The sequence below is a fragment of the Corythoichthys intestinalis genome, chromosome 1, assembly GCF_030265065.1.
Source record: "Corythoichthys intestinalis isolate RoL2023-P3 chromosome 1, ASM3026506v1, whole genome shotgun sequence".
Classification (NCBI taxonomy): domain Eukaryota; kingdom Metazoa; phylum Chordata; class Actinopteri; order Syngnathiformes; family Syngnathidae; genus Corythoichthys; species Corythoichthys intestinalis.
In genome coordinates this window covers 9,595,590-9,616,659 of record NC_080395.1, presented here as the reverse complement: position 1 = coordinate 9,616,659, position 21,070 = coordinate 9,595,590, and the positions used below count along the sequence as shown (strand labels likewise).

At 39.3% G+C, this 21,070-nt stretch overlaps 1 protein-coding gene across 2 annotated transcripts in view; it reads left to right on the top strand.

Annotated features, from left to right (window-relative positions):
• Window positions 1-6,008: 6,008 nt before the first annotated feature.
• Window positions 6,009-21,070, top strand: part of celf1 (cugbp, Elav-like family member 1) — a 34,239-nt gene continuing 19,177 nt past the window's right edge. For both annotated transcript variants that reach the window (XM_057848583.1, XM_057848572.1), the window contains exons 1-2: window positions 6,009-6,266; window positions 18,890-19,077. In XM_057848583.1, the coding sequence (XP_057704566.1) occupies window positions 18,900-19,077 (178 nt within the window). In that variant the 5' untranslated portion in view covers window positions 6,009-6,266; window positions 18,890-18,899. The remainder of the gene's footprint in view (window positions 6,267-18,889; window positions 19,078-21,070) is intronic.

Sequence of the window (21,070 nt, the reverse complement as noted above, 5' to 3'; positions counted from 1 at the left end):
TAGCTTGGATATTAATGTAAAGAACAAAAATACTAGGGCTGTCAAATGATTAAAATTTTTAATCGAGTTAATCACAGCTTAAAAATTAATTAATCGTAATTAATCGCAATTGAAACCATCTATAAAATATGCCATATTTTTCTGTAAATTATTGTTGGAATAGAAAGATAAGACACAAGACGGATATATGCATTCAACATACTGTACATAAGTACTGTATTTGTTTATTATAACAATAAATCAACAAGATGGCCTGTTAAAGCGATCCATGGATAGAAAGACTTGTAGTTCTCAAAAGATAAATGTTAGTACAAGTTATAGAAATGTTATATTAAAACACCTCTTAAAGTTTTCATATGAATACAATTTGTAAAATTTTCAATCAAAAAATAATCCAGTAGCTCACCATTGTTGATGTCAATAATTACACAATGCTCAGCGTGCTTAAACCCATAAAATCAGTCGCACCCAAGCGCCAGCAGAGGGCGAAAAAACACCAAAAAACACTAGTAACAAATTCACATGACACTGATCTGTCATTTTAATCTGTTTGAGCGGGGCATGTGCGTTAATTGCGTCAAATATTTTAACGTGATTAATTTTAAAAATTAATTACCGCCCGTTAACGCGATAATTTTGACAGCCCTAAAAAATACATAAATGAATAAAAATTGAGCAAATATAGACCCTACCCACGTGACGTTACAACTCCTTCCTCCTGACTGGTGCCGCCCAATTGTCCGTCAACACATCATGTTTACCTGTTACGGCTACGTACATTCCTCCTATTTACGACGTGTTTTTCTGCTCGTTAACATTAATAATCAAAATGGTGAAGGCGTGTGTGGCGGTCGGTTGCAATAACAGAGAAGATAGACGGAGAAGACGGAGAGACTTGAAGTTCTACCGGATTCCGAGAGACCCGGAGAGAAGAGAGCGAGATGGGCTGCTACAATTCAACGAGAAAACTGGGCTCCAAACGATTACCACAGATTATGTAGTAGTCATTTTATATCTGGTAAGATGCATTTAATATATATTTAGAGGGTTTTGGGCTGACAACCACAATTAAGATCATTGCTAGGCTAATCGCCGACAACATACACGTATGTATGTAGTGAGAGTGCTAACGCTAAACCATATAAACATTAAAAGCCCTAACTCCATTGACAAACGACATGAAATACATTAGACTTGATAGTGGACGTTAGCAATAACAAAAGATTTTGAATTGAAAATTTCGTAACTCACCTTTCCAAGCACAAGATAGATTCCTGCCGAATTTTCGTGGACGAGGACCGGTTTCACCCAACCAGCAACGAAGTATTTATAAGCCTCCAAGCTCTTAGAAGTTTTTCAAACTTTCGTGAGAATAGGCTGATTTTGTGTGGACAAGATAGTTGTACATATCAGGCTAGCTAGCAGATGTCAGGCAAATACGGCGGAGACAGCGGGTTGAAAAACATCGATTTAGGCATCAAATATGGATCTGGCGAATGGATAAACTGAACCGTTTCCACATAACGCCTTTTATGCAACGCATCAAGTGAGTTTACGGCATCCGAAAGCACCGGGTCTTCCATGAAATGCATTATAAATTGCTCGATCAATTGAGACCATTGATAATACAGACACAAAATGACGGACAAGGGGGCGGAACCATACAGCGAGCACGTGATTTTGTGACGTCGGTGGGTAGGGTCTATACCAATCATGGGCGGATCTTAGGGGGCGCTGGAGGTGCAGTGGAACCCAGGCCCAGGCCTCTAGTGGGCCCAGTTTACGGCAGTAACAAGGGGCATGGTATGGTGAGCGGAGAGTCAAACGCATACGCGGAGATTGAGTTGAGGCAGGTGGGGCAGTGCCATCCCCAGTTGTCGAAAAATGTCTTGGAAGTAATTGACTTTTCTATATATGAATTTAAAATAAAGACCTAGCTGGTAAAATGTTGTCTAAAAAAGTTGTAAATAATTTTTTTTAAAAAAGAAAAGAAAATTATTGTGATGAACAAGAATCCTACAAAGTATTTCAAATAGGTCAAAATTATTATTCAAATATTATGTGACTAGTACCTTACAGACGGTAATTTGCTTCCCTGGGCCAAAACTACACCTGAAGAGGCAAGACAGATATTTGGAATTTCTTTAAACCTAATCTTTCAAAAGCTCTAACAACATCTGAACTTGCCCCGAGGATTGAACACGAACAGTGTCAAGATGTGGACCATGAAACACCAGAGCGCAGCATGTGAATGCTGAGCAGAGTTTCATTTTGCTCCACCTTAACTGTACAACAGAGTACAGCAGAGTTGTTCTAAGCAGCCTGCTTTATTAGAATTCCTCTCAAATTCCTCTAAAAAATAATGGGAATTCGGACTGAACAATGACAATCGCTTGCAGTTCTGCATATTGGAAGTGGTATAGATGTCAAGATGTCATGAGAGTGATGGATATCTACGCGGAATGCAAAAAAAACGACGTCTACTTCTACACTAAGCAAGACAGAAAACACGCGCTCACACATGCAGCTGGTAAGCCAGTATTTATGAACATGGGCAAGGCTATTAACCGAGCATATATCTTGTAAGTTAACTTTATTGCTGCCAGAGGCGTCACATCCCATTAGGCAAACCAGGCAATTGCCTTGGGCCCCCAGCCAGCAGAGGCCCCAAGAGGGCCAAGAGATTTTGTACACGCAGTTTTAATACACTGTCGCAGCGATAAGGGTAGGGAGTGTTACAATATCATGGAATCATTTGGCAGATTATCTAAAGCAGTGGTCTCAAACCGGTCCTCAAAGGGCCGCAGGGGGTACTGGATTTCATTCCAACCAAACGAGACAAATACCTTTTCACCAATCTGGTTTCTTACAAGTGTAATCAGTTGATTGCAATCAGGTGCTGCTTATGTTAGTAGAAACCTCATTGGTTGAACTGTTTGTGCCGGATCTGTTGGAACAAAAACCAGGACCCACTGCGGCCCTTTGTGGAGTCGGTTTGAGACCGCTGATCTAAAGACTCCATTGTCAATCCCCATCAGCATTGACTATTATACTTGTTTCAGAAAGCCCAATTAGTTATTAGCCCCACATGATTGTTTAAAGAGTGACTCACCAAGTACTCTCTGGAAAGTCCTTGCCTAGTTGATTACCATTGATTTTCACAGGCCACCTCATTATTCATGTGACAACTTAAAGAAATGGTGATTTTTCCCCAAAAGTCTATTCATGGGTCTATCGTATTCCTCGTCGAATACTCTATAAGAAAAATATAACATATATGCATCTAAAATAATCCTAAACCATTTTATTAGCAATTTTAATACTCCTTTTAGCAAGGTTTCTTGGGTATGCGTACGTTCCCATAGCAACCAGTCCTGTTATTGTCCTACGTCACAAGCGCTGCGTATTCTGGGAGCGAGAATAGACGGGTAATGTTGCTCACCGCCTACGCACCGCCCAATATGGACTGCTGTCTCCGAACAACATTTCGATAATCAGGAAGGGGACATCATGCCGTCGCTGTTTTTAGTGCGGCATGCCTAGGCAGCAATTTGCTGGCTAGGCATGTGTCGATAACCGGTTTCAAGGTATACCGTGGTATGAAAACGTCACGGTTTCAAAACCACAAAAACACAGTGTCAGTGAGTCAGCTGTGCTACACAATGGCTGGAGGAGGTGAAATTCCTGAACTTTTTCCCCCATCCAAGAAACCGAAATGGCTGGTATGGGAATACTTCGGCTACAGAAAAGTCACAGACGGCCACGGCTTAGAGGAGGGCCAACCGACATATAAAACATGTTTGCGGAAGGTGGATGCTGAGGAGGCATTACCTCCAATATGATTTTGCATTGATACAAAACATAAAGGTAAGTAACACTATCATGAACGTTTCCAATCAGCCACGAGAGTCAACTCCGGCGTGTTTAGTGTGTCTAGCGGTGGTAAAACACATGGTTTTTTTCTCTCTGGCAACTGTTTGTGTTGAGCAAGAGAGTGTGTGTATAATGTAAACATGATACGAGTCATACAAACGATAGTAATTACTTTTGTTCTGATGATAATAATGTCAAAGTGTGGCTGTGAGTTTACGCTCACCCAAAGGACTGCATTTTATTTTATTTAGAATATTTGTTATTTTTTTATATATTTTAATTTAACATTATACTTATGTTCCAATTTGCGAATATGTTTTGAAAAATAAAAATCTTGCTCAAAGGAAAAAAGTTTTTTTTCAAACTCAGATGTCTCAAAGCAACACATTTTAGAGCTATAATTGCAATTCTGTGCTACCACGGAACTGTGATATTTTGGCTAATGGGTATCATACCGTCAGAATCTCATACCGGCACATGGCTATTGCTGACTCTGCGTTTCGGGGTCATCAACATGTTTTGCCCCCACTCCCACAAAAGTCAAACCCCGCCTATGGTCAAACAGAATAGTACAATGATGCACAGAGCTGTACTATAGTGTTTAAGTGATAAAATATCTCTAGTACAGTGTTTTTTACAGTTACTTTTCTGAGTCACGACACGTTTTCACATTGGAAAAAATCTCGCGGCACACCACAAACCAAAAATGTTCCAAAATTACCTTCTGTACAGTGTATTTATTTATAAAATAGTTTTTCGATATTCATACTTACTCAGTGTGAAACTTAAGCCTGTTTGGATGAACCCAAATCTGATATCCTGGCTGGAATCTTCATTAACAGCTCTCAGTCTCTTGTTTTTAATTTTTATAGCAGTTACGCTTGAAAAGCTCACAATTATCACACAGAAGGACTTTAGCAATGTCTTTAACCGCATCAGGGCAGAGCAGCTCGCTGACAATAGCTTTGGAGGCAGCTAGTATTAAGGTCTCTGCCACAGTGTGGGACTTTGGATTTAGCAACAAGTTCAGCAACAAGGTAACTGGCTTTGGGGGCTTTCTCATTTACCTTTGTAGCTTTTCTCCAAAAAGTTGCCAGTGTCTCTGCGTTTTCACGAAGGCGAACAAAATAGTCCATCGACTTGTTTTGAAGCAACGGGTGTTTCGTTTGGGGATGACGTTTAGGATAGCTGCTCGAGTTCAAGAACTGCTCAGATTTCTAGCCGTCAGCCACCTTGCTGCCCTTGACAATGTGTTGGAATAAAACAGAGGGGGAGGATTGACTGTCATCACATATGAATAAAATGGAAAGGACACTTTCGTGAACATTGACTCTTGACGAGTCTAATCAAATGATGTACAGTAGAGGTGCTAGGGTCCACATTGTCGCGGACAACGAGGTCGCTGATGGCTAGAAATCCGAGCAGTTATTGAACGCGACAAGAACAATACCTCGCTCATCTGCAAACGAGCACTACTTTCTACCTCCTCCTTCCTTCCTACTGCAACTCTGCCCGATGACTTAAAAAAAATGAAATAAAAATGCAATATTGGATAATTTCTCGCAGCACACCTGACGATCTCTCACGCACACCAGTTGAAAAACACTGCTCTAGTACACCAGCACCACCCATGTGTGACTGGTTGTTGCCTGCAGAAATTTTTCCTTTAGTACCACCCCTGCTCCACATATTGGATTGTCTTGAAGGGTCCGCAAGAGTGAAGGGGGCCCGCAAATATTCATCCCCTCCTTGACCTCAGGGGGCCCTTTTAAACTTATCGCACCTGGGCCCTGTTCACATTTGTTCCACCTCTGATACCAATTTAGTAGGAATTTTGTTTTGTAAAATAAACATTATAATTTATGTTTTAAATGATTGTTAATCGATTTTAATGAACTAGATAGTTTATTAATATTGTGACGATATTTTACAAGAATTAAAAAAAAAAAAAACAATTGCCTCTTAAAAAAATGATATCAAAACACGTCAAAACATCTGGTGCCGTTCAGTGGATCATACCACCTGCCGCTTATGAGGAGGGAATATTCCACTTCCACCCAGACTCTTAAAACCCCAATTAATGTACTATTTAAACGAATTATCGTTCCTAAATAAAATAAAGACATTGAGAACAAATAAAGCAGTCCAAAGTTGTCTCGGAGATGTACCCCCCTACCCCCCAAAGGAGCGTTGGAATAGTGGCGGCCCGACCTGAGGAGGCTGACGGCCATTTTACCACAGCTAGCTGTCACAATCCCTCAAGTGGAGAGAATAACGCTGCTTAAACTTGAAAGTGTACAGTACAACATAACATAACATTTGGCGGCCAACGTCCAACACGGCGCCCTGCTCTGAGGCAAAACAGGTCAAATAAACAGTGGCGTAAAAGACGGGTAAGTTGCTCGTTTACAGTTGAGAAAGGCTTGTTGGTGGGAGCTAGCGTGCTAGCCTAGCCTCTGCGAGGTGCGCGCGCAGCTCGCAGCTGACTGTCAAAACTTGTCGCCAACGTGACGGCGAGTAGGCGACTTTTAACGTTTATGCCCAATACAGTTCAACACCATTGACAAATTGGCTTTTGCTCACTATTCATATAAGATTGGAGGGTCCACGTGATGTCACCTAGTAACGCGGAAGTGTGTTCAGAGGGTGGGCAAACTTTATTGCAAACTGGCATGATGTCAGCGGACAATTCCGCAAACGATTGTACTCATCGCACATTATTTTTGCTAGTTATTTGCAGTTGTGTTGCTTCGAGTCCTATATTTTGCTGGAAATGTTCAGAATGAATATTGTCTGTCTGTCGTTTCCACTGAAAAAGCAGATGTTTGCAAATATCACAAGCATTCACCGCAAAGAAAATTATCTGCTTTCATAGAGGACGAGACACTTCCGAAAAACTCCTTTTTAATTTAAGAAAAAGAGATTGTTCACTTTTTTGTAATTTTTATGTTTTTAATTTAAAATGTTTTAAAAACAAATCTTTTGTGTATCACTACAAATAATCTGCTTTCAAATGACAGTATAAAGATGTATGTAAGAGCAAGTTTTTTCCAGCTCCGTCTCTTAGCCAAAGTGAAGCCTTTTCTTAGTCGCCACGACCTTGAAAAAGCAATTCACGCTTTTATAAGTTCAAGGCTGGACTACTGCAATGCACTTTATGTTGGCCTACCCAAGTCCTCGATTTCTCGGCTGCAACTTGTTCAAAATGCTGCTGCTCGATTTTTAACAGGTACACCTAGACATGAGCATATTACCCCCGTGCTATCATCCCTCCACTGGCTTCCAGTCAATTTTAGAATTGATTTCAAACTTTTACTGTTTGTTTTTAATTCTATTTATGGCCAGGCTCCATCTTATCTATCGGAAATTTTAACTTTTCGTAACTCTGGCAGGACTCTTCGCTCGACCGGCCAGCTTTTTTTCGATGTTCCGAGGTCAAAACTTAAACAGTGGGGAGACCGATCCTTTGCGGTTGCTGCCCCCAGGCTGTGGAACAGCCTTCCCCCCGAAATCCGCACCACCACGGATGTAGGTCTTTTTAAGTCTCGGCTAAAAACGCACCTTTTTAGACTCGCCTTTTACAAAGATTAGGATAGCCTGGTTTTATTAGCTTAAGGGCTTTTTTTTAATGTTTTTCGATTTTATCGGTTTTATTGTTTTACTTGCTGGACTTTTATTGTGATGCGCTCTTTGTTTTACTTTATTTTTTAAATGTCATTGTATAATATTTTCCTGCCTTTTATTTATCTTGAGCCATGTTTTGTTGTAAAGCACTTTGAGGGCCTTTCGGGTTTTGTAAAGGGCTATATAAATAAATTTGATTGATTGATTGATAAAACAAAATGAAAAACAAAATGTTCAGTTTTTGGTGTTTTAAAAGTAAATGGAAAGTTAAAATTAGTTCTTTGTAATGTTTAAAATATTGTAAAATAATCAAATGTTTTATAGAAACTGTAGCTTATATCTCAGTTGGAGTTATTAAAAAAGAAAATTGAGCTCAGCAGGAATCGGTTTATATGTAGGAATCAGATTATACATAGTTTTAAATAAGAAAAAATACAAATAAAAAGAAATGACATTTTATATATATATGTATTTTTTTTTAACTACTGTATTTAAAAATTAATAATACTGTACAATACTTTTTCTCCCGTTTATTTATTTATTTATTTATTGTTTAATATATTAAAACATGTATCACATAAAATGAGAACATTTTGATTTCTAATTTTAGACCATTTAGATGAGGGGGTCTCCAAGTAGTGGCACATCAATGAGGATTTCTTAAATGTTTCTCTACAATCCAAAGTTTTTGCAATTGCAGTAAATGGTCATGTTTCGGCGCCATTGGCAGAGATGGACATCTAATCCGTTTGGCCTGGGAGGGTTGGGAGCGGCAGCAACAGCAGGTTGCTACCAAAACTTATATGAGAATAGCTTTCGCATTAGTTCACTGGCTGCCATTTACGGTGCTAGACATCCGCACTAGAACCAGAGCATCCTTTGTGGGCATTTGCAGGTCACTTCCTGTTCATTTTAGGGCATTTACAGGTTAATTCATGTTGATTTTGAGTCACTTTCTATTCATTTGGAGACATTCTTGAATCACTTCCTTTTCAGTAACCCAAAATCAACAGGAAGGTGACCTGTAAATACCCATAAATCAACAGGACGCGACCTGTAAGTTCCCCGAAATCAACAGGGAGTGTCCTGTACAGTAAGTGCCCTAGAATCAACAGGGAGTGATTGAAAATCAACGGGAAGTGACCTATATCGCCCCAACATCAACAGGAAGACACCGTAAATGCACAAAATCAACAGGAAGCAGAAGTGGGTAGAGGAACCAAAAATCTTACATGAGAGTAGCGTTACTTCAAAATAATATTACTCAAGAAAAAGTAAAAGTAGTCATCCAAAAAATGTACTCAAGTACAAGTAAAAAAGTATCCAATGCATAGAATACTCAAGTAATGAGTAACGTTTTGAATAACTGCTTATTTATTTTTTATATGAACTGTTGTTATAATGATACTGTACAATAACCCATTACATGACCACATCAGGCCAAAGAAAAAAAAATCATTAAATTAGAGGGAAAAAGAAAGTAGTGAAGCATTATTCGTCCAAAGAGCATGAGTGCCCTGCTCTCTAGTAGAGAAAATAGTTCGTAGTTTGAATAGTGAATATTGTAGTTCCTTCATAGTTACTATTATGAAATTAAAAGGATCATATCTCCGTTGTTCCCATAACCGGATTTTAAGGGGCCACTGCCAATGGGTTTTCCCATTGGCAGTGTATCAAATACTTGTTCTCCCCACTGTATATATATATATATATATATATATATATATATATATATATATATATATATATATATATATATATATATATATATATATAAGCTGTAAAGCAATAAAACTGCAACAAAAATGGAATGAACAAAAAAAAATTTTTTATAATGGGTCAAAACTATTTTTCGAGCACCTTAGACAGTCATTTGCTTTGCATGTAATATATTTGCAACAAAAATGGAATGAACAAAAAAAATTTTTTTATAATGGGTCAAAACTATTTTTCGAGCACCTTAGACAGTCATTTGCTTTGCATGTAATATATATATATATATATATATATATATATATATATATATATATATATATATATATATATTAGAGAGAAAAAATATTTTAAAAATGTTTTTTTTTTTTTTTTTGATTGAAAATATATATTTTTTATTGAATTAACTTTTGGGGGGATTGAATGATTTAGACTACAGCTGAAATGAATACTCGAGCAACTCGAGTAACTCGAGTTTAAAAACTGATCCGAGTAATTTTATTCACCTCGAGTAATCGTTTATTTTGACAGCTCTAAGCATCACGTTTTGCTCGGACTACTTTTAATGCGGGACAACGCGCTGATGTCACGTGCGTAGAGGAAGAAGCAAAAAAAAAAAAACTTACTGCAGCCGACAACCGCTACAAACGACGCCGACGTTGCTAAATACTAGCCCGCACATGCTACGTTAGTTGCAGGTAGCGTCCAATGAGTCTCATAGAGATCACATGTATGTTGAACTAGATGCACATTGACAGACTAGGCCGCGTCTGGGCAGCGTTAGCAAACAGCCGCCATCTTAAAGCAGTAGAGCGCTAAGCGCTAATAAAGAGTGCTAAGCGCTAATATATAAGATTAACGTTACTGTCACTACTAGCTCACCTTACGTTAGCCCTGCGGAGGGCTAGGTTTAAATTAATTAAGACCACTTTCGATGCGTGGCTAACGTGTCTTACATACAGGCTTTAACATAACATAGCGTTGTGGAGTGATGAGGGTGTCAAATAAAAACTCAATAATGCTAACTATCAATTTTAGCTTAGTAGTCATTGCTAGATAAAACACCAAGTAGCACTAGTCCCTAATGTGCTCCAATACAGCCTGTATCATACATTTATTTTGAACAGTGCAAAAACTCAAAATCCTATCAGGAGTTACAGGTTAGACTAACTTAAAACTTAACTAGAACTTAAAAATGGCTTGACACAAATAGAAATTCAATTGAAAAACGTGGGGAAAAATCCTAACTTTTAAGTGATGTGTGTTATCAAGCGTAAAGGCATTTTTAGGTGTGTTTATATATATATATAATATATATATATATGTATATACTTTTTAAAAATAAGATCTAAAGGTTTTTTGAGTGAAAGCAGTGAATTAGTCATTTTTTTTCATTCTAGTTACATCTGAGATGCAATTGTTGGCTGTTTTCAACAATATCCATCAAAAATAAAGACATTGATTGACTGAAAATGATAAAATATCTTGTTTTCTCATGTATATCTATAATTGCTCTTCACCTGAAAATATATTTTTTTATCCGATTACTCGATTAATCGATAGAATTTTCATTCGATTACTCGATTACTAAAATATTCGATAGCTGCAGCCCTAATTTAGACATAAATGTCCTAATCATAATATGGTCCAAACACAAAAAGGATTGCTTCAATCAAAGAAAACTTTGATTGAAATTTTTCTTTTTTTTGATTGAAGTGATTTTCCTTTTTGAAAGTATATATTTTTAGATGCAACTTATTTTTTGATTGAATAATAGAGAAAAATGTCCAAGCCAAAATGTGACCCAAACACATATCAACATTACTTCAATCAAAAAGTTGCTTCAATGAAAAAAAACTTAAATTCAATCCAAAAAAATAATTAAAAAATTAATCAAAGAAAAATAGCTTTTTTGAGTTTTTTTTTTTTTTTGAGTTTCAAATTTATTTTTGCATTCAAACACATTTTTTTTGTTTGAAGCGACTTTTTGGGGGTTTAGGGTTACTTTTTTTGATTGAATAATAAAGACACAAATCTACCTCCATATGCCTCCGCCCAGGGGATACAATTTTTGACTGGGGTAACGACATTGGCACGACACCGGCAGCCGTACCAAATTCAATGGATGACGATCTTGGCGAAAAGTATTGCCTAAGCAGCCTGATTTAGAATTCCCCTCAAGAATGATGGGAAACAATAAGCGCTCATTATCATCTTATTATTATAAATATTCTTGTAAGTTAATTTTATTGCTGACACTGCGTTTTGGGGTCATCAACATGTTGTGCCCCCCCCAAAAGTCAAACTCCGCCTATGGTAGTTCTGTGGTCAATCGGTGCTGAATAAAAACTGGGAGAGAGTTTTAAATCCGCGCTTTCGATTCATGTTGAGGGCAGCGCTCTATGTCAAATACCATATTGGCCCGAATATAAGACGGCCCTAATTATAAGACGACCCCCTCTTTTTCAAGACTCAAGTTTGAAAAAAAGAACACCAAATTATTTTTTATACAGAAAATAATTACAGTACATCTGAAACAAATGATTATAACATATTTAAGAGAAAAAGCATGTTTTTGTTGTTTGCCTCATTCAAATCTTAATATCTGAACATTTAAATATGTAAACTAAAGTGCAATCACATTCGTAAATGAATGGCGTCTGGTTTTTGAAATGTAAATAAACAAATCTATCGTGATAAAACAACAAAAATGCAATAATTGGATTAACCATCAAAGTGAAGTCTAACTGTAACTGTAGTCTTGAAACAAATATGAATAAGGAAAAACATTGCAATAAAATAATGCAAAATGGTTAAACTTGAGAGTCGCTGAGATCTGTCATGATAGAACATCACTTCAATGATATCTGGGGACATCTAGCGTCGTGAATGGGGAGAGTAGCTGAGATCTGTCATGACAGAACATCGCTTCAATTGCCACGTTTACATGGATCCAAATATTCCAAATACAATCGGAATATTTGTTCAAACCGAATAAATGTGTTCCATATAAACACCTCATTCGGAATGAACAGGCCCAAACCGAATGGAATTTCATTCCGATTCACAGGGGTGGAATATTCCTTTTCCCAAACCGATTAGAAGTAAAATTATATCATGTAAACAGGGAAAGCGGAATGGTGTCTGGTTGCGTTCTTTCTGCGCATGCTCCGTACTGACGTGGTGACGTCACTTGGTGACATAAGTAACGTCACATGCAACATGGCTTCCAAGCACACGCACAGCGCACCCACGCAACTTTTTAAATGAACGGCGTGTCATTCTGAAGTTTTGTTTCCACTCGAAAAGTTGGAACAGCAGCTGATCTGACGATCGATCTCCATGTTTTGCAACGTGACGCTTTGTTTTGATTAATCTGCGCATGTCAGACGGCAGTTGTCAAACGTCCTTTCGGAATAAAGGCAGACACATGTAAACGCTGGATCGGAATAGATGAAGTGACATGTGAACAGCTAATGTGAAATTTCCATTCGGAATGATTTGAATCGGTATGAATAAAAGTCAGCATGTAAACGAGGCTAATGATATCTGACGCCATCTAGCGTCGTGTATGGATATAATGTCTAGACCGCGAATATAAGACGACTCCCTCTTTTTCAGTCTTATTTCAATGCAAAAAACACCGTCTTATATTCGGGCCAATACGGTACTTCATTTGTTACGGTGCTTTAAAGACGCCACATAATTTTTTTTTTTTTTTTAATCTTTATTTTAGCAGGCATTCTCATTGAGATTAATATCTCTTTTGCAAGAGAGGCCTGAGCACAAAGAAACATTCACAAATATCAAACAACACAAAATACACTAACGGAAACTGTTACAATAATCAGTAAAACCATCAGACAAAAGAGATTTCAAATCACCAAGATGAATGATTGACTGTAGTTTAAGAGTGGTTTGCAATTCGTTCCATTTAAGAGGAGCATAGTAGCTAAAGCCAGTTCTGCCAACATTAGTGCGAGTGGATGGAATGTTTAGGGTTAAGTAGTTGGATGATCGTATTTTGTAGTTACTGGATTTGAATGACGGTAGAGATGTGAGGTAGTTCGGAAGTTTGTACAGTAAAGCCTTATAGATGAATAACATGATATGGATATTTCTTCTTGACTGTAGTGAGGACCAACCAACGTTTTGATAAAGGGTACAATGATGAGTGTAGAAATTGTCATTGGTGATGAAACGTACTGCACTGTGATAGACCGGGTTTAACTGTTGGAGTTGATGGAGCTGCATGACAGTACAGGATGTCCCCATAATCAAGAACAGAAACAAAAGAAGATAATTGAACAGGCTTGCGTGATCATAGAGTGGCAAGCTTCCGTCCTATTAGTGTAATGGAGTCATGTGATTATTGTTGTGACATCTCATTGGTCGTGGCAATAGCATCGCTAGCAAAAAAAAAAAAAACAACAACCTCTAATATGTAGAATAAAGAGGAAAAATGTAACAACTCTTGTGTAGCCCTAAGTAGCAGAATAAGAGTAGCGTTTTTTTCTCTATAAATCTACTCAAGTAAAAGTAAAAAGTATGGCTTAGTAAAATTACTTTTAGAAGTACATTTTTAGACGTCCAATTCATTTGAAGTGGGAGGGATGGCAGCGACTGTACAAACGTTCATTCGCTGCCATCCTCCCACTTCAAACAGATTGGATGTGTGCTAGTGGATGAAAATAGCCTGTTTTTCTGTTTATTACCATAATTTTCGGACTATAAACCGCTACTTTTCCCCCTCATTTTGACTCCTGCGGCTTATAGTCCAGTGCGGCTTATCTGTTTATTCATTTGGGTTAATAGGCAACACTTTATTTGACAGCGGCATCATAAGATTGTCATAAGACCATCATAATTATGACATGACACTGCAATGAGCATTAATGAATGCTAATGACAGGTGCCATTTTGTGTCATCCGGTAGTGTTACCAAATACAATGACAGGCAATTAATGAAACAACTGGAACAGTAACTGAAGAAACTATTAGCACAGAACATGAATCTGTAGCGCTGCAATGCATACTAGGAGGCATGTTGGACGACAACAATGAAGGTGGGAGCAGAGGTTGACTGTCTCCCCTACGGGAGCAGTGATGGCCAAATGAAGCTTTTTGAAGCAATGGAACTTTGCAGCCAATTGGTTCAAAGCTTCATGGTGGTTCATTTGATCTTATGACAGTATTATGATACCACTGTAAAATAAAGTTTTACCTGTTAATATCCTTTGGTATAAATATCCTCTAATACAGTGAGGACAGATGCGGCTTATCGGCCAGTGCGGCATATCTATGAACAAATGCCGTTTTTGTGTCAGATTTGGTGGGTGACGGCTTATAGTCAGGCACGCCTTATAGTCCGAAAATTACGGTAGTTGTTTTGTATAATATCCTAGAATGATTTCCTGATAATTGTTGTATCGCCATATCGTGAGGTCATCGTTGTCTTGTATCACAAATCGTATCGTGAGCTACCCAGAGGTTCCCAAGCCTAGTTCCTAGTCCAATGAGTTAAACTCCAAATTTGCGCAGCCGGAACTGATCTGTCGGGCGGTGGCGGCGGCGCTGGTCCGGGGATTACGGGCCGGCCGCTCGACTGCATTGACTGACTCTTTTCATTCCCGCTGCCCAGCGGGCCTTATCGCCATCAATCTGACACCCTGTTTATCTGACGCTGCAGCCAGATCTGCTTGCCTAGGAGAAACGTTGACAAAGGCCACGGGTCATCAGCATTTTGATTGTGGCCATCACGCCCTCTGGCCCCCGCGTCATCCCGCCGGCTCGATCCATTTTCTACCGTCGTCCTCTACTCTGCGTTTCTCGGGCCTCATGTTTTGAGCGCGCTTCTCGCGGAGGGCGGCCGGTCCACGCGCGGATCCACTCCTGGTAGAGCTCCCGGCCGGCGGCTCGCCCTCGTTCGTCTTTTTAGCGTCCTCGTCCCAATTCGTCATGGCGTCTTTCAAACTGGATTTTCTCCCGGAAATGATGGTGGATCACTGCTCTTTGAATTCCAGTCCCGTGTAAGTCGCACTTTCTCGTATTTGCGCCGCTTTCATCGGGTTCTGTAGCTTCCGTTGATAATTTCTTACGCAAATCATGAATGGACACAACTTGAATTCAAAAGGCTACTTCCGTTTTGGACCACAAGTTCTGATCGGAAAAAAATCCGCGAGCAAAGATGACCAAATTTCAGTTTTTGGGTTTGCATTCCAGTCGTGTCAAGACCACAATTTGAGAACAATACTTGCCCGAGACCTCAAGACCAAGAACGTAATAAATCTGTTAAAAATACAGACTTTTTTTTGCGTTGTTAAGGTTACAGTTCTATATACCAGTCACATATTTTTACACCTGAGTTTGACTCTGAGTCACCTGATTTTGAGGATCTGCCGGTACAGAGTACTGATCAGATACTTCTGGAATTTGTTAATTTATGTAAAAATATGTTACAAAATATTTGTTGTTTCTTTTGACAATACCCTTGTCCATCTGAATTATTTTGTTGATTTGTAGCCATTTAATTTTTTTTAAATACATAAATTTTTAAATGCATGACCATTTTCCTCCCAATTCTTTTAAGATGTTGAGTTGTAAAAAATACAGATTTTTTTGTTACTTTTTACAATATTCTTGAAAAAAAACTTACAAAAAGATATCTTAAAAACCGAATCGGGCCAGATTTCAGGTCACGTGATCAGATCGGGGACATTCCTAATTGTTATACCTCTGGATTGTACTGTATATTGCTAGTAGTCCTGAATTTATTCACTGACATTGACAGCAATCGAGGTTAAATATGTTCGAACTGGCAAACTTGGCATCGAGTGATCATGTTTCACTGCCATTGATGGCGATAGATGTCCAATCCATTTTGACGAGGGTTGGGGGGAGGGGGCTAACAGGAATCGTTCGCCGTCAATGGAATTCAATGAGTTAATGCTTAAAAATAACTTTACATTTTAATAACCCGATCTATTTTTTGCCAGATTCTGATCCTCTGAAAATGATGTGATCAGATTGGGGGCATCTCTAGTTACAGTCATTTACTACTGAAATTAATGTTAGTAAAAGAAAAATTTAACACAGTTAGTCCCCGGTTTACGGACGAGTTCCATTCCTGCGCTGGCGATGTAACCTGGATTTCAGCGTAAAACGGAATTAACCCTTTAAATACCTCTAAAACCCTCTCAATTAAAAATAAAATTTATCCAAAAACACATATGATACAGAGTGGGGCAGAGCAACTTGCTTATTTAAATTTGGCACCCTGAAGCGATGGTTGCTCTGAGGATGGTAGGGATCGACTTATTTGAGAAAGTGGGGCTTAAAGTTTGATTCTTAACGCGCATTATTTATTTTGTGTTTATTTTTCAGGAACCCCAGTTAGCATCATGGGGTGGACAAAGTTGGAATGCACTTTCGCTGTTGAGGCATTTTTTTCAAGTGGTCGCTCAATCGTCGCAACGCAACATGCATTCCGTAGACATTTCATTACTGCCCCCCGGTCCACACCCATCTGTTGGCAGGAAACACTCATTGATCATGACGACGTAATGATCAGATGTCACTGATACTGCCTGTTTGTTTTCTTCAAAATACCATGGGCAAATTATGGCTACTCACAATAGTGCACACCAAACAGTTACACGTAGTACGTGTAGAGGACGTTAATGAAGTTCCTGGGGTTTTCAGGACTCCATTAGCGCATGTTTTGCTTATTTACAGATCCCGAAAGATGGAAGTGAGCCTTATCACTGAAGAAAATAAGTGTGTCATCAGGCAAACCCGAAAGCGCCTCACATGCATTTTCACGAGCAATAACATCGCGTGGATTAAGTTCCTGCCCCGTAACTAATTTGTAGGGATGACATTTCAATTCTTCATGGAGGATTCGTCTCAGAGAACGAGCAGACAACCCAAGATCAGATGCGTGTTTGCGGGCAGACTGTCGGGGAGATCGCAAAACAGATTGTCTCACCACGTCAATGTTTTGGGGTGACCTTGCTGTGGAAAGCCAGGTTTCATTTTCTTCACATCACCCGTTTCCCAGAAGTTGTTTACCCATGAAACAATCGACTGCTAGCCAGAAACACGACCACGGGGGGCAATATTGAAATGTAGACGTTGGAGCTAAATCCTAGCTAGACCGCGAGCAGCAGGTCCTGAGTGACATAACCAGAGACTTGTAAGATCAGTGTTGTCACGGATTACTTGAAAAAGTAATTTAATTACTGATTACTGATTACGCCTCAAAAGAGTAATCTAGTTACTTTACTGATTACTTCATTATCAAAGTAACTAAGTTACTTTAAAAGTAATCTATCAGTTACTTTTTACCCATTTTTCTCCCTTTGCTGCCTTAACAAAAGAATGACAAAAGAAAAATGTCATCACATGTAACTGACTTTCCGATGATTGAATTTAAAGGGGAATATCAGAATTTCGCGCTAGCTTGGCCACTCCGGAGCCCTGAAACTAACAAATATCTGACAAACTGCTTGGAATTTGTTGAAATCAACTCCACCGACCAATTAAACCCCACTAACTCTAAGATTAAGCCTAATGTCAAAACTTCTGAATTTTGGGTTATGGTTAACAGCATATCAGTGCCAATGTAAAACAATGCAAACTGACTGCACAAAATTGCAAAGGTGGTGGCGGGCGCGGATGCGCGTGCACAACCCGGAAGTACTCCTCTCAACGCACACGCGGTCAATTTGGCTACAAAACGTGGCGGCAACTAAGCACTTTACACTCAATCGGACTTACAACACATCCCACAGATGTTAAACGAACACATCACCTCACGGTATAATTGTGCAACATGCATATGATGTAAACAAATCTTGCCAACTTGGAGCGATGACTGCCCGTCGTTGCTACGGCAAAGCTACGAAACGGCCGCGCATGTTGGGTGTACAACCTTTTGCTGATACCCTCCAGAATGAAGGAAAAATACTCACCTTCATTCATGGATATCCACAGATCAGCATTCCCTCGCAACGTCTCAACACTCTGCTCGAATGTCAGCCCGCCTGGCCCACGCCTTCAGTCCACAACACATGTGACACGGGACCAAAACAGGAAATAGCTAAAAGGTTGTCATGGAAACACGTACCGGGAACCTTTTATTTTAGCATTTCTATTCAAAATGCTCTTCGTACATGACTACAATATTCTTCATTCTACATACGTTATGAGGCAATGAAAAAATAGTAACGTAGAGAGACTAAGGAAACTAATCAGATTACTGGTGTAGAAAAATGAATGCGTTAGATTACGCGTTACTGAAAAAAGTAATCAGATTACAGTAACGCGTTACTAACACGTTACTGACAAGACGGTCTAAGATGCAGGCTAACTATACATAAAATGTCACACATTGTGAACAGGTGACGGAAACTATCGCGCATTTTCGTCTGGTTCTCATCAGACAAAAAGCGTTTGTCTCGTTATGTTTTAGTCTCACAAAACATGTTTTTAGCTAGTTATCATCTTGTCATCGTCATGAACAAGTAATCATTGACGATAGCAACACTGTTTCAAACCAAATGTTACAGGAAATTGATATGGAATAAATGCAGATTCTCATCCAAAACCGGCAGCGGTACAGTCGACGCGGAAAATATGCACTGTTTTGATTGCCGATAGTCTTTTTGTTTCTGTGCAGCGGCAAGAAGATGAATGGGTCTCTAGACCACCCCGACCAACCGGATGTAGACGCCATCAAGATGTTTGTGGGTCAGATCCCGCGCTCTTGGTCCGAGGAGCAACTGCGTGAGCTCTTTGAGCCATACGGCGCTGTCTACGAGATCAACGTTCTCAGGGACCGCAGCCAGAACCCGCCGCAGAGCAAAGGTCAGCCTTGTTGGTTGTCATAGTCTGTATTTGAGGTCAGGATTGCTTTTGGGTCCTCATTGATACTTGTTGATTATGTGCGGTAAAACTGCCAAAATGTTAACGAGGATGGACATCCAATGATCCAATAATGTTGGTCTTTTCTACCCTCTGCTGTGAATTTTAATGAGTTTACTAATAGTAGACTTCTAAGGCTGCAACAGTTAATAAATGAATTAGTTGCCAACGAATTTGATAATCGATTTTTGCCAGAAGCTATGAGCAGTTCCATTTGAGTCCTTGTTTGTGTGTAATGTGAGACTACGCACGCGCGCCAGTGATTAGAGCGAGCGAGCTAGAGTTCACTGCTACACTCAGGTCAGGTTGCTGATCAATAACAGGCAGTGTCGAGAGTTAGATTGTCTTTTGTGTTGTTAGATCCAGTTTGCCTCCGTCAGAGATGAGTAAATAAATCCAATTGTATTGTTTGTGTACTTTGTTGATGAAATGTTACTATTTAGCACAGAACGCTAAACTAATTGGCGATAATGATAATCAGTGTCTAAAGCAGTGGTCTCAAACCGGTCCTCAAAGGGCCGCAGGGGGTACTGGATTTCATTCCAACCAAACGAGACAAATACCTTTTCACCAATCTGGTTTCTTACAAGTGTAATCAGTTGATTGCAATCAGGTGCTGCTTATGTTAGTAGAAACCTCATTGGTTGAACTGTTTGTGCTGGATCTGTTGGAACAAAAACCAGGACCCACTGCGGCCCTTTGTGGAGTCGGTTTGAGACCGCTGGTCTAAAGTGTCTTTTTGTATTGTATTTTGGAGAAGCATATTAGCACTAGAGTTATTGTTAAATAGTAAAGTTGTCTCATTTCTTCTATAAAAAAACACACATAAACCCATTGACAAAATATCTTAGTCTCCTTTCAACACAACCTCCTATTCATTGTTTTTTAAATGTACATAGTTAAGTATGTTGTGTGATCAACATATGAGGTTATGTTGCCCCCACAACATAATAATAACATAACATAACACTTGGTAAATTTTTAGTTTTGGTTGATTTTAGCGACGCTGGTGAACAAAAGCGGTAGTATTTTGCCTAAAAGTGCCTGTGACAGCATAAAAAAATCTTAAATAGCATTATTATGTCAATTAAAATCATATTTTGAGAGGATTTGACTATATACAACAATTTGGCAAAGCGCAGATGATGAGAAATTAGTCTTTTAATCTGCAGATTAGCCCCGCCTGTCATTGTAGCCCTCTAGCGTCCCCAGCTGGATGATGACGACGGCAGGGTCAATATTTCATCTGATTTAGAATTCAGCCCATTAAGGGGGAAGATTCAGAATGGGGAAAATACGACAGAGATCAGCAAAATGTCATGATTGTTTCAATCCCTCTATGCCAATATTTTACAGAATGTTCTAGTTATCTATTTATATCTCCCCAATTGCTAAATTGTATGGCCATGACAAAGAACAGTCTTGTAAATGCCATATGAAATATTAAAAATGCATTTATTCACTACGACAGGGAAAAAATACTGCATAATGGTCAAAACTGCAGACTTCTTTCTCTCCCGAACGGTATTTTATGCCACCGGAGTTAGTTCAGCTTTTGTCATTTCCCTGCCCTGGCTTCGAAGACGGAGGAAAGAGCTTAAACAAAACCGGAGGCGTGACAGCTAGCCAACATGCTAACCCGAACTGAGCAGCTTTTCCAAGTCTTTCGAAAACGCAAAATCACACAAAACTAGCCCGACTCATGTCACACACGGCGGTGGGGTTGATTATCTTCACCAATCGGCCAGCCCCCGCAGCGAGCAAATTTAGGCACGTCATTCTGCTGCGTCCTCGGCGGGCTGGCAGTGCTCATCGCTGGGAATGAACGCCGAAAATAGCCCATTCCCGGTGGACAAACCAGCTGACGTCAGAGCGGGGGGCTGCTCATGGCCAAGCCGTGGATTGTGGTCTATTGGTGGCCACACGAAGAGGACCG